General features: G+C 38.7%; 1 protein-coding gene across 1 annotated transcript in view; it reads left to right on the top strand.

Moving 5' to 3' along the window:
- IMPG2 (interphotoreceptor matrix proteoglycan 2) overlaps positions 1-24,586 on the top strand; it is a 50,257-nt gene that overhangs the window by 22,190 nt on the left and 3,481 nt on the right. Inside the window, exons 6-16 of the mRNA XM_065742020.1 lie at positions 2,859-2,908; positions 3,351-3,442; positions 6,057-6,218; positions 9,014-9,072; positions 10,694-10,711; positions 12,647-12,891; positions 13,465-13,547; positions 17,992-18,316; positions 18,899-20,637; positions 22,042-22,261; positions 23,436-23,646. Of these exons, the coding sequence (XP_065598092.1) occupies positions 2,859-2,908; positions 3,351-3,442; positions 6,057-6,218; positions 9,014-9,072; positions 10,694-10,711; positions 12,647-12,891; positions 13,465-13,547; positions 17,992-18,316; positions 18,899-20,637; positions 22,042-22,261; positions 23,436-23,646 (3,204 nt within the window). The remainder of the gene's footprint in view (positions 1-2,858; positions 2,909-3,350; positions 3,443-6,056; positions 6,219-9,013; positions 9,073-10,693; positions 10,712-12,646; positions 12,892-13,464; positions 13,548-17,991; positions 18,317-18,898; positions 20,638-22,041; positions 22,262-23,435; positions 23,647-24,586) is intronic.

Here is a 24,586-nt window from a genome sequence, read left to right on the forward strand (position 1 = left end):
ATTACAAGCTTATTTAACTCAGTTGGTTAGACCTCTGAATAAAAGGTTTTAGAAGAAGAAAATTGGATCATAAACATTTTTTTTTCCTCTTGAGCAATATTTTCTTTAATATGAGCATTGACATAATAGTGTTTAAGGAGTGCTTGACATAACAAATCAGACAAATTGGTACATGAGCTGATGAATACTGAGATCTTTTAGTATAGATTTGGAAGCAAATTTGTTCATTAAGTGAGGTTGGTCGTACTGCAGTTTCTTAAAACAGCATTTTTATCCTTCTCAGAAGAAAGTGATAATGCGACAAAATTAAGTTCTTGACTTTGTTGATTAGATTTATTAGGGTTACACAGGGATTTATTTAAGCCCTTTGCTTTTAATTTTAAACCTGCTGTTAGCCAATATTTTGTCAGAAAATCAGCTGGGCTTTGAAGATCTGTATTTAAAAGGTTGAAGGTGGAGAATGACTGATGCTTCATGGTGGAGCAGGAGTTCCCTGCAGCTCTTGGAGAACTCAAGTGGGAGGAGGTAGATGTGTCCTCAGGAGCTGCAGCCTCTGTAAAGCCAATGCCAAGTAGAGGACTCAGGAAAGGAGGAGTGAAAGCCTGGAAAGGGCTGGCGGGAACAGTGGTACTTTAATGTTTATCCATTCCTCACTACACAAATCTATTTTAATTAGCGATAAACTAATTTAATCTCAGTCTGTTTTGCTTATAATGGCGATTAGTAAGCAAACTTCCTGTCTTTAACTCAACTCACCAACTTTTCCATCTTATTGTCTCCTCTGGCCCTGGTAAGGAGAAGGGTCAGAGAGCAGATGGGTGGATATCTGGCCCTTAGCCAAGCCTAACCCTGCACAAAGTTAGGTGCTTAGCTGGGTTGGTTCCACAGCCATCTGGGTCTTCATGAGATGCCCCAAGCTGCAGTACATATCTGCAGAGCATCAGTGGCTATGATCCAGGTGGAATCTGTGGGTGATTTGGCCAGAAAAACTTGAAGGACCGTGTACTAAGCACTGATGTGCGGACAGAGAATCTTAGTACTGCAGGTCTCAGGTTGAACTTTGAACCTGCTTAGTCAGTGAGCCACGTTTCTGTCTGACCTCTTCTGAATAAAAAGGATTGATGTATTTATATGAACACCTGAGCAGAGCAGGATGTTTCAAGTCCTGCAGCAGAGTTGTTTCACTGCATATCATGGAGTCACAGAGCTTTTTGGGTTGGAAGGGACCTTAATAGTCACTCAGTTTGACATCACTGTGAAGGGCAAGGCTTTCATTCACTAGTAAGATTTGTCTTTCTACTCTTGGGAATGATTCCAAGATTTACTGAGGTTACCAAAGAGTGAGAGTTACCTTGTGCCATGCTGGTTGAAAGCAGGTAACAATGTCCACGAGATGGAAGCAGACACAAATTCATGTGTATGTTTCAAAGCTTGCATAGAGCTTATAGGTTTCAGTTGCTTAAGAAAAGGTACTGTTAAAATTCTTTAATCTGTATTCTCTGCTTTATTCATCAGGAGATTATTTTTTGTTTGTACTTTCTGGCAGCTTAATGTTTCCTGAACTTACCATAGAGTGGCATTTAGTCATCATACACAAGATTAAGCCTAGGCCTCTCAGGAGAGGAAGGGTGAAAACGCTATTAGTTTAAATGGAAAATTCACCAGATTAATCTAACAGTCTGTTTATTTGTAAGTGTTAAATATTCAAGAGAAGCAGGGGAGGAAACAACGTTTGAGACTTTAATGGAAACTCATTTTTTGTTATATGCCTGCACCCAGGCATCTCAGTATGCAACTTTGGATGTGTTTGGCCAATATGGGAACCCTTTGTGGCTAGGAAAGCATGGCTCAGGTAGTAAAATAAGCACTTGAGTATGTAATAGTGGAGATTTATTGCAGCAATATGTACTTTATGGCACAAATATGTCCACCAATGAGTTACTTTGGAAATGGGAGAAGTATCTTAATGCAATGAAATTCACTCATATTTACAGCTTTTAATTTAGTGCTCAATTCCTCTGCAGCACTAAAGTTTCCAATCTTGTAAATTGGACTGTCTATATTAAAATCTATGACAAACTTAAGAAATCTATTTTTCTCTATTAAGGAAACACTTGTTTTTGTCAGTCTCTCTCTCACTTTTGGTGACTTGACAATTACTTGAGACTCACAGAGTTGGCTCCAAGGAATTTGGATTTACTGTTAGAGTGCCATCAAAGCTGTTGTTTTTTTCCTCAGACAGATGATCTTCACAGTCTTAATCTGATTTTTATTTGTGATACTTCTTTCATATCTTGGCCTGGAGTTAGGAGTTTATGGGTGTTTTTTGGTGTGGGCTTTTGTGTGTGTGTGTGTAAACATAATAATTGGATTTGGAAGCTGGTACTTTAGAAGTTTTCCAGATGAGTAAAATTCGTGATGAAATGGCCCTCATCTTCTTGCAGCTAGGATGCTTCGGTGCACTGCAGAGCATTTTAAAACTTGAAGGGTTTACAGAACATTACAGATATCTTTGTGTGACCTCCACTTTTGCTTTATGTATAGGACCCACTGGAAGGTCAAATGCTTTTTTTTTTTTTTTGTGGTGGATGTCAATTGGAATGAAAGAAGTCTTCCAACCCCAGAGGTGCAAACAATGTATTGCATGTTGCAAGTAACCTGATACCTAAGTTGCAAAAGATGACGGAAATATTGAAAAAATTTAATTTTTATGAAGTTATCAGCAAAACACCACTGTGAGAAGTTTCTTCTGCAAACATGCTTTTTGTTGCTGAAGCAGAATTACAGTGGTAATGAAAACTGGTCAATCTGTCTCACCATGCCCAACTTCAACTTCTGGTTTTGTTTTTATTTGACAGTGGGGGAACTCCAACTCCAGCTTCAGATACTGATGTTACCACACTGAGAGGTCAGTTTTCATCTAAATCCTGTCAAAGTTGTTTCTGAATTACTTGGAAATGGAACGCTGTCTTGTGGATTTGTGAAAAATCTGTGAATTTTTCCATCTCCAAATCATGCTGGTTCTGATCTGGTGTTTGGGGTATGTGCTGATATTTTGTTACTAAATGAATTGTGAAAAATCCTACCTGAGAAATCAGTCCTGGGCAGTTTTTGCTGCACTTACCGTGTGTTCCTGAAAATACTGTGCTGCTCAGAAAGCACTGTAATGTTTACTTCAGATTAGTGCATTTGATGCTTTTCCTGAGGCTCTTCAGGGTGTTTCCTGTGTTGTTTCTCTCATGATGATGGGAATAGGAATCAACAGTTGCTACTTATGTTGCCGAGCTCATGTGTGTATGTACACATGTACATGAGGAAAAAGTAACAATACTGTTTGCTTTCAAATTCAGATGCAGCTGCCAATGTTCCTCCCCCTCATGAGGTCTCAATTGAGAGTCCTCCTGATGGTACCAGCCATGAGATTGAAGAGACAGACACTACTGTGAGTATTTTTCTTTTTTTTTTTCCATTTGTTTAGCATTCTCTTGGCTTTGCTAAATGACATGGTGATCATTTATACTTAAAAACATCTATTGCTAGAGAACACAATGTGCTAACGTGGAGAATTCATAAGATCACAGCATGAACCTTAGGAACATTAACGTAACTTCATTTGCAGAGGTTTTGCAGTGCACCTTCTCCGTCTATGTGAGAGAACAGATGAGTTAGTGCAGATTTTGTTGGTGACTAGATGGTGAATACCTATGGACTTTGAAAGCTCCAGGAAGGATATGTTGTTATTTCTGTGGAAACATGATACACCTTAAATTGCTGTCATAGTGTTTGGAAGTGTACGAGAGGTACAGTTACCTAGGTCAGCAGAGATAGCCTGGATAGCCTTGAAGATTCCATCTAATTCTCCATTTCTTTTCCTTTTGTGAATTCCTTTAGACTCTTACTTTGATATCTAAAACACAGCTCCCAACACAGGGAAGTCTACAGCAAGTACTTTAAATGTCTCTGTAAAAGCAAGCTGGCTTTCACAAGTGTTGACCACCACACAGGTCCCAGGGGAGTATTTGCTTCCAGGAAAGAGCACCTCTGGATTTAAATTTTGGGCTGAAACTCTAGATTCCAACCAGTGTGCTTGAGCCTACCTGACAACTGAACAAAATTTTGCAGTCCAAAATGGTATGGATCAGCTGGCACTTGCTTTCATATAAGCATGAACATCTCACTGGACTTGTTGAGAAGCATACCAAGTTACGCATGCTGTATATAATTGGAAAGCTGATTTGTGGTACTGGGCTTTAATTGTGTACCATTCAGTAACCTAATATGGCCAGGAAACAATGCAGGGCCAAACTCCAGACTTTTTTCTAGAGTTTTCATGAGTGTCCACTGAGCTTTGATACTGTGATTTTTAGGAACAAACACTGAGTACAGAATTGACAGCTTCTGACTCAGGTCTAGGGGTTGATTTTATATTTAGGTACCACAAACACTTGTGGTTTGGTCCCATGTACACCATTACTTTTTTCTGAAACAGAACTACCTGAGCAGAGAGTAGGACCACTCAGTAAATCAAAAAGAAAGCAGAATTGGATCGCTGCTGTTACAGTGTTTTCACTCTCTGCAGTTACTTCTCACCTCATCATTGCTCTGAGCAGCCAAAATGCGTTACAGATTACAAGACCAAGAGTGAGCAAGGCTCTTCTTCCACATTCATGAGTGTGCTTTTGTTTTTGGAGGATTGGTAAATGATTCAGACTATATGGAATTGCAAACAGTCATATAGCAGCAGAACATATGCTATCTAACTCTTTATTTGTGAAATGATAGCTGCCAATCATTCTGGTTCTTAATGAAGTTTTTTAGTCAAAAAGGGGTGGATGAGGGAAAAGATTTTAGGTTAAAAAAAAATAAAATCTAAGAGGGCCCTAAACAGTATGCAAGTGCTCAGTGGTGACAACCAAGCTTTCTGGAACTCTTCAATTTCCTGCATGATACATAGCACTGGCTGCAGTTTTGCTGTAAGTGTCTGTTTTGCTGGCTCATTTTTTACTTTTTAATAGGGAAAAGGCAACAGCCGCATGTAAATAGCAAAATACATTTTAGTTAAATTGAGCCAGCCCTCCCCTCCCTCCCCCAAATTCCAGGCTTTTGTTCAGAATAGAACCATGAAACAAGATCTGTTTTTCCTGTTTTTTACTATACCACAGGAAATAGTACACTGGTTGTAAAATGCTGGGGAATGAAATAGAAAGGACTCTTGCTGTGTGCTTGCCAATTCAATCTGATTAAAATTTGATTGGAATTCACTGCTGCTCACAGTAGCCATGTTAGTTCCTGAAGCCAAATAGCACGGGGTATCTACATGTTTCAAAGAGAGAAAGTAAACAGAAGCCTTGTCATAAATGGGTAAATCATCCCATTGTTGATTAGGCTCAAGTGACCGCTTGGTGTATTCACAGTTGCATTTCAGATTGGCACAGCTAGATTTCTGTTTGTAACTAAGGTCAACGAGATAACTAACCTTGCACTAGAGAAGAGATGTGCAAATGGAAAATAGAAGTAACAGCAATACACAATACTAAAAAATGTTCTGGCTCATTAGGTTGTCTAATTACCTTTCATCCATTCCTGGGACTTCCTTTGTTAGTGTATGGATAAAAGTGTGCTTATGGCTCAAGTAAACAAGCTGTGCTTTGGGCTGCAGCTTCCGCATCAAGTACGTTCATCATGCCATCTGTTTGGTCCACCAGTAGCACCTTAATATGTTCTTGCCCTTGTGACATTTATGAAGAGGGCTTACATTTTTTTTGCCACATCATGGGCTAGAGAACTCTTCAGGTCTGGAGAATTTTCTGGCTTGCATAGAAAAAGACGTTTGGACCCAGCGTGAGCAGTGCAGTGTGCTGACAGCTGGTGGGACCACATGGACATGCTGCTGTATTTGGGAATGCTTTTCATATGGAGTGAACTCAGGATAAGTAGAAATCTAGTCTGCGTGGGTAAAGTGGATTTATTTCTTGGGGAAAAAAGCCACAGTAAAATGGGAAAATAAAAAGCACTATGTCATCCTTTGCTTTCTCCCTTCTCTCCTTTTCTTCCAGATCAATAATGAGATAAAGAAAGAGGATGAGACTCCAGTGAGACCTGTAACTGAACAAATGATTGAGTTCAGCGTTGTGATTGCTGGAGAGAAGTACAGTGAGGAGCTGAGCGACCCAGAGACTGCCAAGTATCAACTGCTTTCTGAACAATTTGTTTCTCAGGTGATTTACCTTCCCTGAGTTCTTTTTCTTCTTGCTGCCTCTGCAGGGCAGTAGTAGTGTACAACATCTGTATTAAGACCCTTCTGCAGGATCGGCTTAGGGCTTTTGTTGCCTGAGGCAGGCTGGAAAATATTCATGAAGAGAATGCCCTGCTTTGTCTGACATGCTGCCTTTTTGAGATAGTAGGGCTGTGTCAGATATCACAGGTAGTGCACTAGTTGCCAAGTGATGACTTCAGTTTTCTTCCAGTTTCCTACAGAATAGCATGCTTTTATTTTTGCAAGCAAATGAGGTAGAAGTAAGCTTTTGAGGAGACCATGCTGCACCCCTGAATGGTCACTCCAAATAGGACAGCTTTCTGAGGCACTCCTTCCAACCCTCTCTTTGTCAGGAAAAGGATCTAAGCCAAGTGTTGTTAACAAATGAAAGACAGTTTGCTTTTTAAGTCTTATTAAGTTCTGTTTCTAACTTCGGCTTCACCATGTTCTCAGAATTTTTAAGCACCTCTTCCTGTCAGGGTTACAATAGTAGAACTTGCAAAGTCACAGCAAAGTGACAAGATTCTTTGTTGGTGCATCTTTGTTAGTTCTCCAAGTTCTGAGTCTTGAAAACCTTAACTTATAAAGACATTTCAAATCATGGAATTTAATATCACTCTAATGACTGGTGTATGCAGAGAATTTATTTCATATCTTGTTCAGGTTTGTATTCTTCCATCACATAGTTGATTTGAAACCTGGGAGTAAAAAATAAAGTTAGGGAGTGTCAGCAAGCCAGACTGCTGATGCTCTCCAAATGACAGGATGCAAATCTTCTGCAGCTCATATTCATCAGCCTGTGCTGGGGTAGTGCTGGAAGGCAGCTCTAGCAATTCAGGTACAGCACTGCAGCAGCATGAAATGCAGGCAGAAGGCAGACAAGTCCATAAGCATTTGCTCTTGTGGGCATGCTCTGCATGTCCTACGAAAGCTGAGCCCTTAAATGGGATTTAGAAAATCTTAATGATTACACAATGTCTAGATTTTTGATTGCAGAGGTGGTAAGTGAGGAACTCACAAACAACAGGACTTGTCCATTATTTCCACCTAGTAGCAGCGTTTTGTTGAATGAATCATTCTGCACTGCAATGAGATGCTATATAAAACCTAGGCTGCTGAGAAAACACTTGTCCTTCATTAATGTCCATATTCAGCAGTGCATATGGACACATTTTTAAATCTCCCAAATTCAGAGAACTTCTTAACACATGCTTAAATCCCACTGGAGTCAGTAGAAATGAAATAAATGTAGATTAGACTCTTAAGCACAAACTTCATCTGTATATATGTAAAAAAAAAATACAAGTAACCATATGTATGTGCATATATGAATGATTTATTAAACCTTAATTTTAATTTAGTTTAATCTTGATAGGTGCTGTCCTACCACTATACAAAGGTGTACTTAAAATACAATCTGTTGCTGTATCCCGAGTTACTTCTTTCTATTGCTTTTGTTATTTATTTTACTTTATTTTTTATTTATAATGACAGCAGTCTTCTTACCAGCATTGTCTTGGTGCAGAGAGCTTGTCTTTCCATTCTCCTGGGTGAAGCACCCAGGGTTCTAAATGGTGGGATCATCTTTATTCAAGCTTTGTTTCCTTCTTAGTATCATTTATTTGGGGTTCTTAGTTGAATTCCCTTTACTGGGGCTAACACTGTGCCAGATCCTTGGCCAGATGGGAAAGAGATGTACTCTTCAACTGCAGCCAGAAAGCATCACCACAACTGTCACAAGTTGCTAGCCCAGGCTAGACGTCTTAATTTTCCTAGCTATGTGGCCAAGTAGCAATGCCATGGAGTGTGTGTGTGGAAGAAATGTCAGATGGGACAGAGTCCACCTGGCACATGGATGTTCCACTCCTTTGATCCCTCGCCTAGTTTTCTCTGTGCTTGGATGAAGAAGCTATTTAAAAAACAAAAAGAAAAGGAAGTCAGCAGCACTCATATTGTTTAAATCTCACCAGAGACCATTTAAAAATTGGGAGTCTAGGGAGGGGAAGAAGGATATGAGGAGTAGAAAATAATTCTCAACTGGCAAGGATCTTCTGGGAGGAAAAATACCAAAGCTGACATGAGCCTGTAGTATTCTGTTTCTTGTTGGTTTTTTTTTTTTGTCAACACAATTAACTATTGAATCAGACCTAGATATGCTACCTTGCTACCTCTTCTGCTCTTGGACTTCCTTTTTTCAAGTAGCACCACCAGTCGCTCCCGAGCCCTCTGTATATTTAGGGCAGCAGGGATGAGCCATGTTTTGCACTATGTAATGCATTCGGGCATCTTTGGAATCTTAGATCACTGTTCCTAGAGTGGCTGTTTCTGCTTCTCTTGTTTAGATTGCCAGGGTCCGAAGCATTTTTCCTGAATTTGTTTAAATCCTAAGAAATATATGGGAAGCATAAAAGGGTTTGTACTGCATAAATAAGAAAGTAAATATTATCTTTGCAGATCTTGTGCCAATCTCTGCAGGGTCTGTTTGAATTTTCCCTCCCTTAAATATTTGTATATAATTATTGGGGAATACTAGATAGCATGCTTTGTACTTTCACTTTTCCTTTTGTAATAGTAATATAAATGACACCAAAACTCTCCTGTAAAGAAAATATTTAAACATTTTTTCCCTATAAGAAATAGAATGCCAGATGCATTTTTAAAATTTAAAAAAATGTTGAAAATATTTTGGGGTTTTTTTTCACTATGAGGAGTAGATGAAGGAAACTTGTGTAAATATTTTTTTCCCCTTCAAAACAGATCCAGAATGTATTTGAAGGACTACCTGGATACAAAAACATCCATGTCCTGGAATTCAGGTAAAAAGATACTGATGTGAATGTTGTGGTTGAGACTCATGCTACGCACTAGCACCACACTTGAAAGAATGTCAGAGAAAGGGAATTTCTAGGATGTGTTAATCAAAGGAAGAGTGCTTTCATACTGGTACCTCTATGTGTACAGAGGTCAAAATAGACATATGGAATTGTATATAATGCCACTGTTCTACTCCTCACCCATGAGAGAACCTCACATGATATGCTTGCTTTCATTTTAAGGCAAGATATTTGGGAATCATAACTAAAATTAAGAGGTGTTTTCTAATTTAAAATCAGTATATGATACTGTTGACATGTCCTAGTATTAAACAAGGAAGAACAAGGAAATCTGTTTAGAAGATACCGTGTATTTACTTTTCAACTTCTTAATGTTAATTTGGGACGACTATAAAAGTTGGTGTTTGAAGTATGTAAAGGTTTTTCTCCCTTTGATTAAAGCAAAGGCTGGTGAATGATCTAACTCTATTCAGTCTCAAAAATATTGTTTAAAGGACTAGTTTTCTCAAATCAATTTACGATTCAGAATTGCGCTTTAGGTTACTCTGGGGGGGAAATGGGGATCCTGCGTATTATATATCAAACATCTGATTTGTGAGTTTTGGTATATATGGATCACAAATTATGGCTGGCCTTGACTATATATGACTTTCATAATCCAGTGAGGCTTTTTGTGAGTCAACCAAAATTGTTTTCTACATGAGGCTCTGTAAGCTGTATTCCTTAAAGTATTCCAGCCAGTAAATTCTAACCAGAATACTTCCAGATAACAAAACAGCTATAGGGAGGAAGTTTCTGTGGTTGGAACTATATGGTTGGACCCTGTTCCAACAATATTGTCAAAAAAAGATGGTATAGCAATCAAATTATGAAATGCTTGAAGCAACAAGGCAGGAATGTTCCCTGTGGATTGATGAAATCCACTTTGTTGTGGCTGTAAGACAATAATTACCTACACTTTATGAGATTGATTCATAGATATATAGTAATTATCCCTGCATCTGCAAGGAAAACAGAATGACAGAATGTCTTCAGCCCTCACTGGAGCCCAAAGGCAGGTTTGTCTTTGCAGTTTCTCCTTTCATTTCTGGCTACACTCACAACAAGCTGGGGCAATGATATGGGGAAACCCTGCTGAGGCTCTGCCTGGAAGGTTAAACCTTCCATCTCAGTGTTTGGAGTTTAATACATTTGCAAGCTCTGTTTTCTGTGCAAAGAAAAATAAAAGGTTGGTATTTCTGGCAAGACACGAAAGCTGCTTTCTGTGCTCTGCTGTGCATGACAAGCAACATGTTTGTAAACTACCTATAGGTAGAATTGGTGGGCCTTGTTTCTTGTGTTATTGGCAGTAATTTAACCGTGTTATTTGTACTACAAGGCAATGGTTCTGTTCTGATGCCTTGTGATCAATAGGAAGTATCTCAATTCAGTAAAAGCAGAAGAGTTTACTATGAAACTTAAAATCATTTTGCTTTTATGGATTTTCAAATTAGTGTGCCTTGTAGAATACGAAAGCAAATTTGTTACGATTTGTTATAGACCTTAAGGAAATAATAACATTGATTTAACAGGTTTTGCCATTGTGTTTTATTTCTCTGTTCAGTTCTTCCGAGGAGGACAGGTAAAGACAACATTTTAATATGTATTTTTATTATACAGATGAGAAAGCATGTGTTAGCTGGAGGTCACTGTCTTAGGGTTTTGTTATTTTGGCTCTACCACACAATAGTTATCCAGCAAAAATACTGTGTGAGGGACTTCTACCGGAAACTAGTAACCAACCTGGTGTGATTAAATAAGCAAATTATGTTTATTTGTAAAGGCTTCTGATCAAAAAATTCTTGAGAAAAACCATTCTAAACCTAAGTCAGCTATTGGGCTGTTTTTATAGGGACTTCTTGGTAAGAAAACAAAATTACTTAATGATTATTCAAGGTCTTTCTAATTAGCATTAAAATTTTAGATACAGGATGATTATTATTAGAGAAATCAAAATTGATAAGAAAACCATAGTTATCCATCAAAGGAAGTTGACTTAGCATCTTCAAGGCCATAGTTGCTGCACATCTTACAGGTATTCTTACATGTATTTCTTAGTAGAATACGAGAACAGCAAGAACTTGTTTTTTGTAGACATATGCAAGTTGAGCATCCTGAATTTTCCTCTTTGATATTATTTGAGGAATTTCATAGACAGAATAAAATGAACCACAGACTTAATATTACTAGTAATATTACTTGCGTATTTCTCAGCAAAGCCATAACTGGTTTCCACAAACCATTCTATAGTGAATGAACATATTAATTTTAGAAAGGTACTGGCAAATTTGCTCACAATTGATAGTGAGGGACAACTATCCTCTGTAACTCTGCATTTCTGCAGAATAAGGTGCGTGCAACAGTTCAGAAAGGTAGTGTTCCAAATACCAGGCATTAGAGCATTTTCCAAACAGATGATGATATCGTTGTTATTAGTTTGCAATTGTTAACTGCAACTGACAGCAGAGTTGTATTAAATCTAAATGTTATTTTTTTACTACAGTGCTGTATTGTCTTTGCTTTGCCTTTTCACTACTGCTGACCTTTTATATTTCCTCTACCGACACTCAGTGCCTAGCATGAGTCTACAGTGGGCTCATATCAGTAACAGCTCCAGCAGCAAAACATCAGGTTTCTGGTTTTAGTCAATGTTTGATTGTGTCTTTATTGTAGCTGGTAGCGGGACTAAAGAGACATCCCTGAACAGTACAATTGTTTCAGCAGTATAGTCCAGCTCTGTGGAATGAGGGAAACCTGTCTTTGTAGCATGTTTTCTTAGCACTTCAGAGATAACTTGCTGCGTTGTGTATGCTCAATTTTCTAAGGTTCCCTTGTGCTTATGCCCAGTGCATGGTAAATCTGATCACTACCTAACACTGTTATGCAGAAGAGAACATCCAAGTATATTTAGGAGATCAACACTAAGAAAATGAAGGAGAGTCAGTGTGAAAAAGCTAACCTGTATGCAGATATGAAACTTTCATATAATGGTTTGAGTCAGAAGGGACCTTAAATAGCATCAATTTCCAATCCCCTGCCATGGGTGAGGTTGCCACCCACTAGACAAGACTGGCCAGAGCCCTATTTGTTAAAGAATAAATGATAAATTAATCTAGAAAAACTTACCCAATTACAAACTGTATTAACACCTTTAGCCGCATAGAGATGGTATTTATTTAAAGCAGATTGACACCACACAGTGACAGTGATTGTTTTGGTCTTTTGATGGTCTCTCTACCATTCAGAAGTAGAAACACAGGACTGGGACCAGACCAGATGTCATGCTCAGATAATGTTTTTCTTGAGAATTTATCACTGGTAGAAGAGGTAGTCAGACAGATACAAATGGGAAATAATTTGAATTATTTTTTTACCTAGAATGCTTAAAAACAATATAATTTTATCTTTTTGAAAGGTAATGACACAGGTTCTTTGGGGGGAAAAAAATCATTGCATTTGCTATACTCGAAAAACCTTGCAGCTCTCATCAGTGTTTTTTCTTTTTGTAAAACCAAAGTGGGGTAGAAGTTCACTATGCTGTTACATTTGATGGAGAAGCCATCAGCAATGCCACTTGGGACCTGATTAACCTTCATTCCAACAAGGTGGAGGACAACTCCTTTATGGACATAGAGGATAATCCAACAGTTGTTTACACCATCAGTGATTTCCAAGATTATATTGCTGAAATCCTCCAGAAAAATGCCTTGCTTGATAACACTTCCTTGACGTTAGACCCTAGCTCTCTCCAGCTAATTAATGGTGAGTACTGTTTGATTCATTTGCCCTCTGAATAATTGAAAAGAAATCACAAATACCATGGTGTTGCAGTTTGCTTTGCTAACCAGCTCAAGTTGTTAGCAGTAGTATCCCATGCTCAGTCCATTAGATTTCCTTTTCCAAATTTTTCTATGACACCATTTGTAGAATGCAGTTCCAACAATGCTTCAATGTTTAACAGGAATGGAAAGGAGATGTAGTTCATGTGATGCATATTGCTTTCAGCATGAAGATGACATTCAGCATAGCAACTTCGCATTTGCCTTGAGCAGCACGAAGGAAATACCTGACTTACAATGAATGTACGAAGATCCTGCCATAGCTGGTGGGGGAACAGGGGTGTCCCATCTCTCTGTTCTCTTTTTTTGTTTTTCTGTACTTCCTGTGAACGATCTGGGGGTATTTCCAGAAACAAAATATCTATGTCAAACTTTCTGAAAAGGTCTCACAAGTCTGTGATGAAAAGCAGTTTTTCACTCTAAACAAACCATTTTAGAACAATTTCTTCACATTGTTACTGCAACTCTTATTGTCTATGTATTTATATTTTCCTAGTGAAAGAAATATTACACCCTACCCAAGAAGATCCATCCTGGATTACTGAGCATCCAGCTGTGTTGGAGCATGTGGAGTTTGATGTGAGTACTAAGCAGTGACCTTTTAATTTGTCGTCTGTCCTTTGCACATATTCAAACAGCTTAATTCAGCAAGATGGAATTAAAACCAGCACTCAGGGCTTCTCTATCTCATTCCTTATATAGAATATTTAGTCTGGAAGGCACACTGTACAGCGTAGCAAAACATCTGATGAAATCTCTCATCTGATAATTTTCTATCTGTTGCACAATGGTTTCCTCTGATCATCTTATTACGTGTCTGTCCAGCCATGACTTGCACTTGAGGCTTCTTTTGTCTGTATTTTCCGTAACGTTTAGGCTGTAAATTGTTCTTAAAAATAAATAAAAATATTTGACCTACAGCACTACCTTTCTTTGGAAGGTGAGAAATAGTTGTAAGCACGAAAGCCGGCTTCTAGAAGAGGTAAAAGGGTGTTTTATATGCTGCTTTTATTATGCTTTTACCTGGATGTTGTTTGGTTAGTCTTTAAAAAAGATGTCTGCATCTCTCATGCCAGGAAAATGTCTTAGTTTCAGCTGGAATGGAATTGTTCTCTTCAGAATGTTTAGTATGATGTTATGTTTTGTTACAGGAGAAAGGCAACATTGATAACACACCAATGTTTAGAGTTTCTGCTAAGCAGTGTTGTACAGAGCCAAGGCCGCTCTCAGTGAAGGGGCCAAGGAGCTGGGAGGGAACGGGATTAGGACAGCTGACTTAAACTGGCCAAAGGGATATTCCACACCATATGACATCATGCAGGAGGAATTTTGAAGGGGGTGGGAGTTCTGGCTCTCTACTGCTGCTTGAGGGCTAGCTGGGCATTAGGCAGGGGATGGTGAGCAATTGCTTGTACATCATTTGTCATATACATCTATATATTTAAGTAGTCGTAACTCTTTTCCTTATCTCTATCTTAGCAAATAATTTTATCCCAACCCTCAAGTTCTTCTTTTTTTTTTTTTTTTCTTTTAATGTCTCTCCCATTCCATTGGGAAGGAGGGCAGTGAGTGGTGCTGAGCCACTGGCTGGCCACAGCGCAGAGGAAATGCAGAAAATCAATAAACACTGATTTCTGGTTCTTTTTTTGAAAATGTTTAATAATCTCTTCTGAATGCCTCTGGAACAATTTAGGACATAGATTAATGCCCCCTTTTGGACGGGGGTGTTAGTACCCCTAAACAAGTCTGTACAGAGCAATGGGGCTTCAAGCAGAGATACCAAGTGAGGTGCCAGTGATGAAGAGATTGAGTTAATTAGTTTGGATCACAGCTAATGTTGGGCATTGTCTGGGCCTAAGGATTTACCCAGTAGGTTTCCACTCTGTTGTGTAACACACACACACCTTCCAAAAGTAAATGAGCACAGTTCATGCAAAAAAAAAAAACCCTCAGATCCAACTTTATTTGATTATAGGTTTTTACTAAGCTTACTATGAGGTGCCATTGGGAGCACAAACATGCTTTATTTCAGGCCAATTTCTGAAACATTTATGGAAGTAAAATTCTTAGTGACTTCACAGAAATCAGTGGTGTCTGTTTTATTGGTCATGGGTAGAATATCCTAAACTTTTTTGCCAGTTTTCCCTGATTTTTTTTTAAACTATTGGTATTGAAAATGCATATTTGTGTGGATTTCCTGTAAGTGGCTTAAATGTGGATCTAACTTTCAGGAAAGGGCTTGCTACTGATGTGCGGAATCAAACTCTATAACCCCAATGAGGTTTCAAAGTGCTGTGTGTTTATTCAGTGATGTGCATGCGCCAGGTATAAGGGGGGATCACTCCACCTAACTCACGCACTGACAAGCAAAAGCTCTTTACACATACAAGCCAAGTTCATAATACTCAACAGATTTCCCAGAATTCGTATACATATTCATTATATTTCTGAGAACTCCTTTGCACTGTCCCTCCTTCTCGTGCTTGCACCATCCAACGTAGGGGGCTTCTCCTGGTGGTCATTCGATGAAGGCTTGTAGTCTTCCTTGCTGTCAACTTTTAACCTTTCCAGGAGGTGCTCTGCCTAACCAATTTCTGCTTGCTTTTATCTTTGCTTAAAGGTCTTGATCTGTCTTGTCGCTGCCTAAAGTCCTTGGTCCATCATGTGTCTTTCTACCATATCATGTTTTTACATTCCTACTCCTGCAGCTAGACAGTCTTTCTTTGTTTTCATTCCTCCTGCTTACTCTTACTCTTGCAACTTTTATGCCTTGCTATTTACTAGAACTATCAAACTATATTAACATTACGTATGTTTATTTTAACAAGACAGTTCTGCCATTTTTAAACTGATGTATACAGGCAAGAATCTGTAGTAGAAATAGCTTTGTGATATAATTTAGTTTTAAGCAAATTTTAGGGAATATTACATATAAGAAATGTTACTGGATGTGCACGGTCTGCCATGCACAGATACTGAAAAGTAATTTGAGATAAATTTAAGAAATCATAAATTGCTTAAACAATAAACAAGGTTGAAATAATTAGTCAATTGTTTGCATAGAAACCTACTTGAACCTCAACAGTTTGATATGTTTCATAGAACTGCTACCTATAAAAGAGTTTAGTCATCATTTTTTGTGGCTGATTTGGGAACGAATTGGATTTGTATAGTTGTAAGGGGTCATGACATAATGAGGGTCTCTCATTACTTCATCTTATTGCTAGCAGATGGTACCAACTCTAATCATTAATTCCTTTGAGTTTTACAAATATCTTAAAAAACAAATAAAAAATACAAAACAAGTGTAGCTTTTGAAATCTGTATTTTCTTAGTATTTCAGTTGAGTTCCAACAGGTAGAATTCATTGTCTTATTGAGCACAGTGTCTTTCTGGCAGCAGAAAATGGAAAATCAGGGAGGGTGTTCTGTGTTTGCAGTCATCTGTCATATTTGTATGTCTTTCAAGACATTAGCAAAAAAAAAAGAACTTGCCAATATGATATTAAACTTGTTAATATAATATATAGCACTGTAACAAGAATCTTTGAATAATGTTCGTTGTCATAGGAACAACTATCCACATTAAACTAAATGATGAAGTGCAATTTCTGGCAACTAAATGCTCACATAAAAGATGTATTGAGAAGCTATTGCTGGTAGTCCTTTTTCATTCTTTATGGAATTTATATGTGTAATTTCTTTCTAATCTTGCATAGTAACTTTTTTTCACGGGTTTATTTATAATAGTCAATTTTGCCAAATAAGATAATTGCTGGAGCATGTGTCTCTATGGTATATATACTTTTCAACTGATTGTTACCATATACATTAAAAATGTGAGAAAGCTGGGTGGCATAACAAGTGCCTATTAAAACCGTGGTCAATTCTGGTAGATGAATAATTAGATAAAAATACCTTCACTGCCTTATTTCTGAAGCATTCAAATACAGTTTGAATGAAGATAAAAATTTAACTCACCTGCAAATTTCAAAGTAAAATTTCATAAATGAGAAGTATTTTGACTTTGTTCATGCTAAGAGAGGTAAGAAGGGAATAGTGAGAGACAGAAATGTTTAAACTGATAGATTTTTTTGAACTGTTATTTTTATTACTAAAACTTTTGTTCGCTGTCCACTCGACTTTACCAATCACCACCAGGAATTGGTTAGTTCTTAGTAAATTCTTCTTTCTTTGTTTGGCAGTTTTTCATACCTCAAGATTATTTTTGGTCAATTTCTGACTTATTGCACGGCATTCATAGCTGTACAGGTGTCTGTGTGAAGTGGTAACTCCTGAGTTTAGTCTTGAGTAAATGTTAATTTATTCATTGATTTATTTATTTTTCCAATATGATTTCCTCATGGGACACTGTGGGAGTGAATTAATATTCAAAGAAAATGAACTGTAAACCAAATAATAACTGGGGTGTGGTCTTATGAGTAAATAGTGTGCACATTGCAGGTTTAAAAACACATTATTTTCCCATTATTTATGTAATTAGCAAATTCACTTTGTATTCTCCTTGCTCATCGTTACTGTTGATAGTTTTCTTTCCACACTGGCTTCTCAGCTCTGAGAATGAAGTTATCCAAAGTTCTAAGCATTCTTGGTTACATCATGATCAATGTTTCCCTTCCAGTTTCTCAGATTCACAAATCAGAAGATAGTGATAAACAACCATAGGGCATACAGTCAGATTCAGTTTCTAAACTGTCTTTATACACACTAGCAACTATAATATTATAGTTACTTAATGATTATAGAGCTGATGAATAATAGCTGCTAGAACCTCTTCATGCCTTAGGAAGTATGACAATACTGTATTTATCTTTGATTTAATTAGAAATGGGCAATTCGTTTTTTTTTCAAGTAGGGAAAGGGAAAGAACACAGGGTGGGTATAGACTGTAATTAATACCATTACCTAAAGCTGCACTTGAAGTACTGGAATGGCTTCATATGTTCAGCCCAGTGTTGGCAGCCAATGCTACCCCCGTAACGGAGGTTATGGTTTTGTTTCAGGATAACACTTTTTCAGCTGAACGTCCTTCTGCAGATGAATCAACTGTCAGCAATACCTTGCCCTTTGACTTCACCAAGCCAGATTCCACTTTAGATAGTGAAGAGTCCAATGACAATGAAATCCGACCAAGACCAGAAAATCTGGACTCTGAGGTCAGTTTGATACCTGAAGCTCCACTTTCCTCAGAGGCTGATGTTACATCTTTGCCGAATGAACTGAGTTTAGAGGATGAGAATCAGACTCCTACTTTGGTCACTGCACCAGTGATGGAATATGATTCTCTGGACGCTCTGGAATGGCTTTCAGCCCCTGATTCTTCAGATGGTAAGTTAATGCCATTGACTGAAGTTTAAGTTTGGAGATCAGTGTCTCTGAATGCTCACTAAACTTATAGTTTAACAAAATGACTTTTCAGAAAGGTCTGTAAATTGGTTATATTCCTGATTATTTTTACCTTTACCGTGCATGTGTATCTAAGAACAAGACACTATGATAACATGCCTGTAATGGCTGGTAATGTGTGTATGGCCCTCCAGCAAATTGTGTGTACAAGATACTACTTTAATTGAGCAGAAATATTACCATATGGAGCATGTTTAGGTGATGCCATGTGAAGATAATTGATCTCTGAAATGGAGATAGTTATCAGTCTTCTACAGACATGCTATACAGTAACTGTTTTGAGTTCTCTACAGTCTTGTTTTGGCTCATTGAATATCAGAATGAAGAGTGAAGAGATTGACAGGTATCCTTCAGACTTCAGCACTCAGAGGTCAATCTTTATTATAATTATAATTAATTAATTATAATTAATGCCTATCAAGAGACAACAAAATGAACCATGCTTTAGTCTTTTTTTTTTTTTGTATAAATAAAAACTAATTGGAAGCTTGTTTTTATTTTTAGACTTTGAAGATACTGGGATATCTGATGACTTTCTTCTGCCTTCAAGTCCCCCTTCTCACTTTGTGCCTGAAGAACCTCCATCTACAGATGATTACACATCTCCCCTGCTTTCTGCACCGACAGTGGCTTCCTCATCAGTCATAGAGACTGATATGAAAACAACAGTGATGGCTGAGAAGGGAGAAGTAATACAGGGTAGTCCTGTAGACAGCAGTGCAGATTCTCTGTTGCATGAGCCTGTGGAGGAAAGTCCTTCTCCCTCAGAAGTACACTCAGTGGAAGGTGAAACTGATATTTATCTTGGAGATAGAATTACATATGATGATGGGTCTGGTTCAGCTTTTGATGGTTCTGGGAAAGGAATGGAACCAAGTATTTGGCCTTGGGATGTGGCAACACTGGAACCAGTTTTCTACCCTGATCCTGATAGCTGGCTTGATGATGATAATGATTCATTGTTAATCAGAACTGAAGATATTCCTGAAGGTCTGATCTTAGATTATATTCTTAACTCTGGGAATAAATTAGATGATGATCCTTCCAAAGCTGAGAAAGAAGGCGTAGCCAGTATAAAAGAAAACTTCCTCGATGAGTCTGAAGTCTTTGTCTTTCCAGAGGCTACAACTCAGCAGGTACCTCTGCTTCAGACAGAAGAGCCATCATTTGTGGAGCCATCTGCACAGACAGAGATTCCGAGCTTGTATGATTCTTCTTTTGTTAAACCATCCTTTGTTTTGGAGACATCAGAGGACTATTCCTTTGTAGACCTGCCAACTGGAGAAGACTCTTTCTTAACACACAGTACAAGTCTGTCTGTTGAAGATAGACTCCTTACATCTACCATAGCCCTCAGTGTAGAACAAATAGAAGAGTCCAGTGTAGATCAGGAGGTCATTTCTCAAGCAGTTGAACGTCAAAATGAAGACAGGTCAACAGCAGAAGAATTATTCACAGCAGGGCAGCCAAATGTAGCTGAAGCTGCTACAATAGGCTACTTGGACAAAACCTCTTTAGAAACTGTTCAGACTGTGGAACCTTTTGAGGCAAGCATGGATATTTCCACAGAAGAGCAGCAAACCCTTGATTCATCATTGGCAGGTCAAGACACTGGATTGGCAATAAAGAAACCAGATGATGTTTGGCCTACTGACAGAGTACTAGAGAAGACATTAGATCAGACAGTACAATCAGCAATGCCGACTGCAGCTCAAGTTTCAACTGCAGTTCCTTCTTCAATAGATCAAACCACTGCTCTAGATGGCTTTGCTGGACAGGATGGTACAGATCACAACACGCACATTTCCATGAGCATCAGCACTGTTATGAGCTCCTATGTCACTGTTACAGCAGATGCTGCTGAGCTTCCATCCCACCTCCCTCCCATGACATCTACAGTGTCATCGGCTGTGGTTACCTCAGCAAAGCTTGGAGTTGAAACAAGAGTCCTGGATGTTTCAGTGGACCTGGATCATGTGCGCACGGTCAGCTTTTCTCCTGAGCCAAGTGAGGAGGCAAAGAGCATGACTGACAGCCATGTGGAGCTAACTACCCATGCCCACTCCACAGAGATGGCTGGTGTGGCTTGGCCCACACATGAAAATCACAATAGCACTCCTGTTCCATCACGAGCTTTAGTTGTGTTTTTCAGTCTTCGGGTTACCAATATGATGTTTTCGGAAGACCTGTTCAATAAAAATTCTCCTGAATATAAAGCATTAGAGCAACGATTCTTGGAACTGGTAAGTGTAATTTCTCTGCTAAATATCCATTACTGTAGATAGAAACTGTTGGTAATTAACAGTTGATATGCTCTCCTTTGCAGAGAGTAACTGAAGTCTGGCATTTCTAGAGATTGCGTCCCTCTCCTGAAAAAACAATATCTGTAAATTTTGGGAAGGGGGCATTTTCTGTTGTTTTGTTTTTGTTCAATCAGTAGTCTCTCTAAATCTAATGATCATATTATGTTTTCTAGTGATACTGGCCAGCTGCTCTGCTGGTGTCAGTAGATGCAGCAAATTGAGCTTAAGTCAGTACAACACTTCCTTCAGTTTCTTGTGGAGTGCTCTAGATTTAGTCAATGGGAGAGAAGTAGTAAATACATTGGGACAGCTGGGAGAAGCCTTGCTGCTTCTCATTCATAGAGACCCCAAGGTTGGTGATAATCCAGTCCAACTATCCACCTAGCACCATTAGTTCTCAATAAACCATGTTCCTCAGCACAATGTCTGTATGTTCCTTCAACACTTCCAGGACGGTGACTTTACCGCCTCCCTGGGCAGTCTGTGCCTCACCACTCTTTCTGAGAAGAAGCATTTCCTATTGTCCAACTTGAAACTCCTGTGGTGCAATTTAGGCCATTACCTCTCATCCTATTACTCATTACCGGGGAGAAAAGGCTGACCCCTATCTCACTGCAGCCTCCTTTCAGGTAGTTGTAGAGAGTGATAAGATCTCCTCTGAGCCTCCTCTTCTCCAGACAGAACAATCACAGCTCCCTCAGCCATTCCTTATAAGGCCTGTGCTCCAGACCCATCACCAGCTTTGTTCCCCTTATCCAGACACAGAGTTTTCTCTTTCAGTGAGGGGCCCAAAACTGAAAACGGTACTTGAGGTGTGGCCTCACCAGTGCTTAGTACAGGGGAACAACTACTTCCTTGTTGCTTCTGGCAACACTGTTTCTGATTCAAGCCAGGATGCCCTTGGCCTTTTTGGCCACCAGGACATGCAGAAAAAATTATCAAATTTTAACCTGGAAATTCTATTCTCCTGAGTGTAATGAATACTTTTCTATGGGACGTGGAGGGAGTAAAGGAGAGAAATAGAAAGGGACAACGTGTTTGAGGGAAATACCATTTGAAATTACATGTATATGTGATGCTTTGGGCAAGGGAGAGCTTCAAGTGCATCCCTATAACTATGTATCTAAATTCATACATAGAGACTGTCTACAAAGTAATATTTGGTATGAAGTACTCAGGACCCTGGCAAGCTGCTAGTATGGGTTTCAATTGGAAAAGGTTTTAATACCCTTGCCGTGAGATTTGGATAAACTAATTCAGATTCCCCCTGCCTGATGCAATACCAACTGGCTTGAGTATAGATTCAAAGATGGAGCTTTTCTTTCACTGTCCCTTGTGCTGCAGCTGGTGCCGTACCTTCAGTCAAATCTAACAGGCTTCCAGAATCTGGAAATTCTGAACTTCAGAAATGGCAGCATTGTGGTCAACAGTCGAATGAAATTTGCCAAACCTGTGCCTCGAAACGTCACCAATGCTGTGTACATGATCCTGGAAGACTTCTGCAACACTGCATATCACACCATGAACTTGGCCATTGATAAATACTCTTTGGATGTGGAATCAGGTAAAAATGGCAGGGGGATACAGTTTAGAAGCAAGGAATTTTGCTTTAACAACCTACTTAGGATCCCAACAGCTCAGAGATTTCCCACTGGTTTTCAAAAGGCTGGGCTTTTCTAAAGCCCAGGACAGACTTTCACAGAGTTAAACAAAAATCTGTTACAGGACTAAAGAGAGAAATGGCAAAATGGGACTGAGACTGAGACTGAGCAAAAAATATGGGGCTCATGTAGAAATACGAGATTCATTCTGGCTTACAATAATGTCTTTGTGCTTTCACTGAGGAGCAGGAGGAGGACTGGTCAGCAGGAACAGTGATGCTCATCTCTATTGTGCTGACTTTCACGTATAGTTTGAATTTCTTCTTGTGGCTACTGCTGTGAGTGGTAGCCAGTTCAGCTGTGAGTTATCTACACAGAAAATGGTTGCTGATTTACTCTTACAGTCATGGCTTGATTGCAGTAAAATGTGGCTGACCCTCTTAATCCATCTGTGATACAGGAAACTTTCTTTTCTGTTCAAGTTAGCTGGTAGTGTATTGTAAAAGTAATGTGGAAACAGTTCCTGTGTTAAATAACACTGCTGACCTGCTGACAGAAGGCAGCTGTGCTTCTGAGGAAGATCTGCTATAAAGGCGATCTATTAAGCATGAAAAGTCTCATGATATTGATATTAAAATTTCATGTCAGCCCTTTTAAGCTTGATGTAAGACATTCTACAAGCAACAAGCTTGTGCTCCTTGCAGACAAAGACAAACCACTTCATAGGTAGGGACTGAGTGTCTGAAATCCTCTTGCCCTTCTCCATATGCTGCCTGTATTTTTTGTGACAAGAAGTAGTGGAGATCAGCTGTGTTTTACTCATTTGCAAAATATAGTTCCAGCAGAGAGCATCTGAGGTAGGGCGTGTTCCAGTAAGAAAAAGAACACTTTTTATACTTACCTTTTCAATTGGCTTGCAGGGTGATCTTAGCCATACCACTTACATACACTGTGTGTGGAAGAACACGTCTTAGTGCTTGTTCACCTTAGCAGAACCCTTTGAAACTTGGGAAATACACCTGCTGCATTTTTGTGGATTGTTTTAACTAAGAAGTCATTTGAGAAAATGGCAACCGTGCTCTGCCTTAGGTAACATTCTCTTCTATTACTAATATTTTCTGCTTTGGTTCTTCCCAGGAGAGCAAGCAGATCCCTGCAAGTTCCAGGCCTGTAATGAGTTCTCTGAATGCTTAGTAAATCGCTGGAGTGGGGAAGCAGAGTGTGTCTGCAATCCTGGCTACCTGAGCATTGATGAGCTGCCCTGCAATAGCATTTGTGATCTGCAACCCAACTTTTGCCTGAATGATGGCAAGTGTGACATCAGCCCTGGGCAAGGGGCCATATGTAGGTAGGTCATCTTCTGTTTGATGCATTCCTCTATCCTAGCTTCCCTAAGATAATGTGTAACAGGTGAGATGATAGTGATAATCAGTCATGTAATGCCGTTGAGTGGGGGGTCCTGGTTTCTATGTTAGTTTTCTTAAGTAAAGTTCAAAAATGAGATAGTAATGAATTTCTTTAATAGAACAGAAATGCCAGGAAGTAGAGCTATCTACCAGACATAGTAGCAGCAGTGCATACTAAGTTGTTTACTTCAGTTTCTTTGAATTTTGTGGCAGAATTTCCCTCCAGAACTTTTTCTAGGTAGCAAAGTGTTAGATAATGTCATAAAACATATATTAGCTGACTCCAATACAAAAATCCTGATTTGAAAAGCATACTCATTTAGCATAGATATATTAAATATGGTGCTCTTAGTTAATAAAAGGCTCTTAAAAGGAAAGAAAACATTGGTATCTTGGGAAAAAATGTGGGTTCATATGAAAATCAAGACACGTGACAAGTTTTTTGCTATTTAAGTTTCAGATGTATTTGAACAGATGTCTGTATTTTTATAAGTAACTGAAATGGTGCAAGGTACCGATAAATTGATGTGCCCTCAGATTTGGCACTGTTTTTGTTCCCTTTTTGGCAATGCAACCATCTTTTTTTATGAACTAAGTACACCTATCAACAAAAGTTAGAATTATTTTTTAATAAAGGGGTAGTACAACTAGTTATAATTTATATTCAGCTGACTTTGTATTTTATAATGCTTACTAAGAACTTTAATGATGTTAATCTCAGGGGCTTAGCAGCTTACAGGAGAAACAATAATACATATATATTTTACAGCATAAGAACAGTTACTTTCACAGATGTGTATAGTAGTATAAATTTTATCATATTTGTGTAATAATGCTAACAGGGAACACATGTGCTCAGGTATGCTTTGGCCAGTATTTGGG

Source organism: Cyrtonyx montezumae, unplaced genomic scaffold (genome assembly GCF_038088225.1).
Source record: "Cyrtonyx montezumae isolate F1298 unplaced genomic scaffold, pur_monq_1.0 scaffold_3, whole genome shotgun sequence".
NCBI classification, from domain to species: Eukaryota; Metazoa; Chordata; class Aves; order Galliformes; family Odontophoridae; genus Cyrtonyx; species Cyrtonyx montezumae.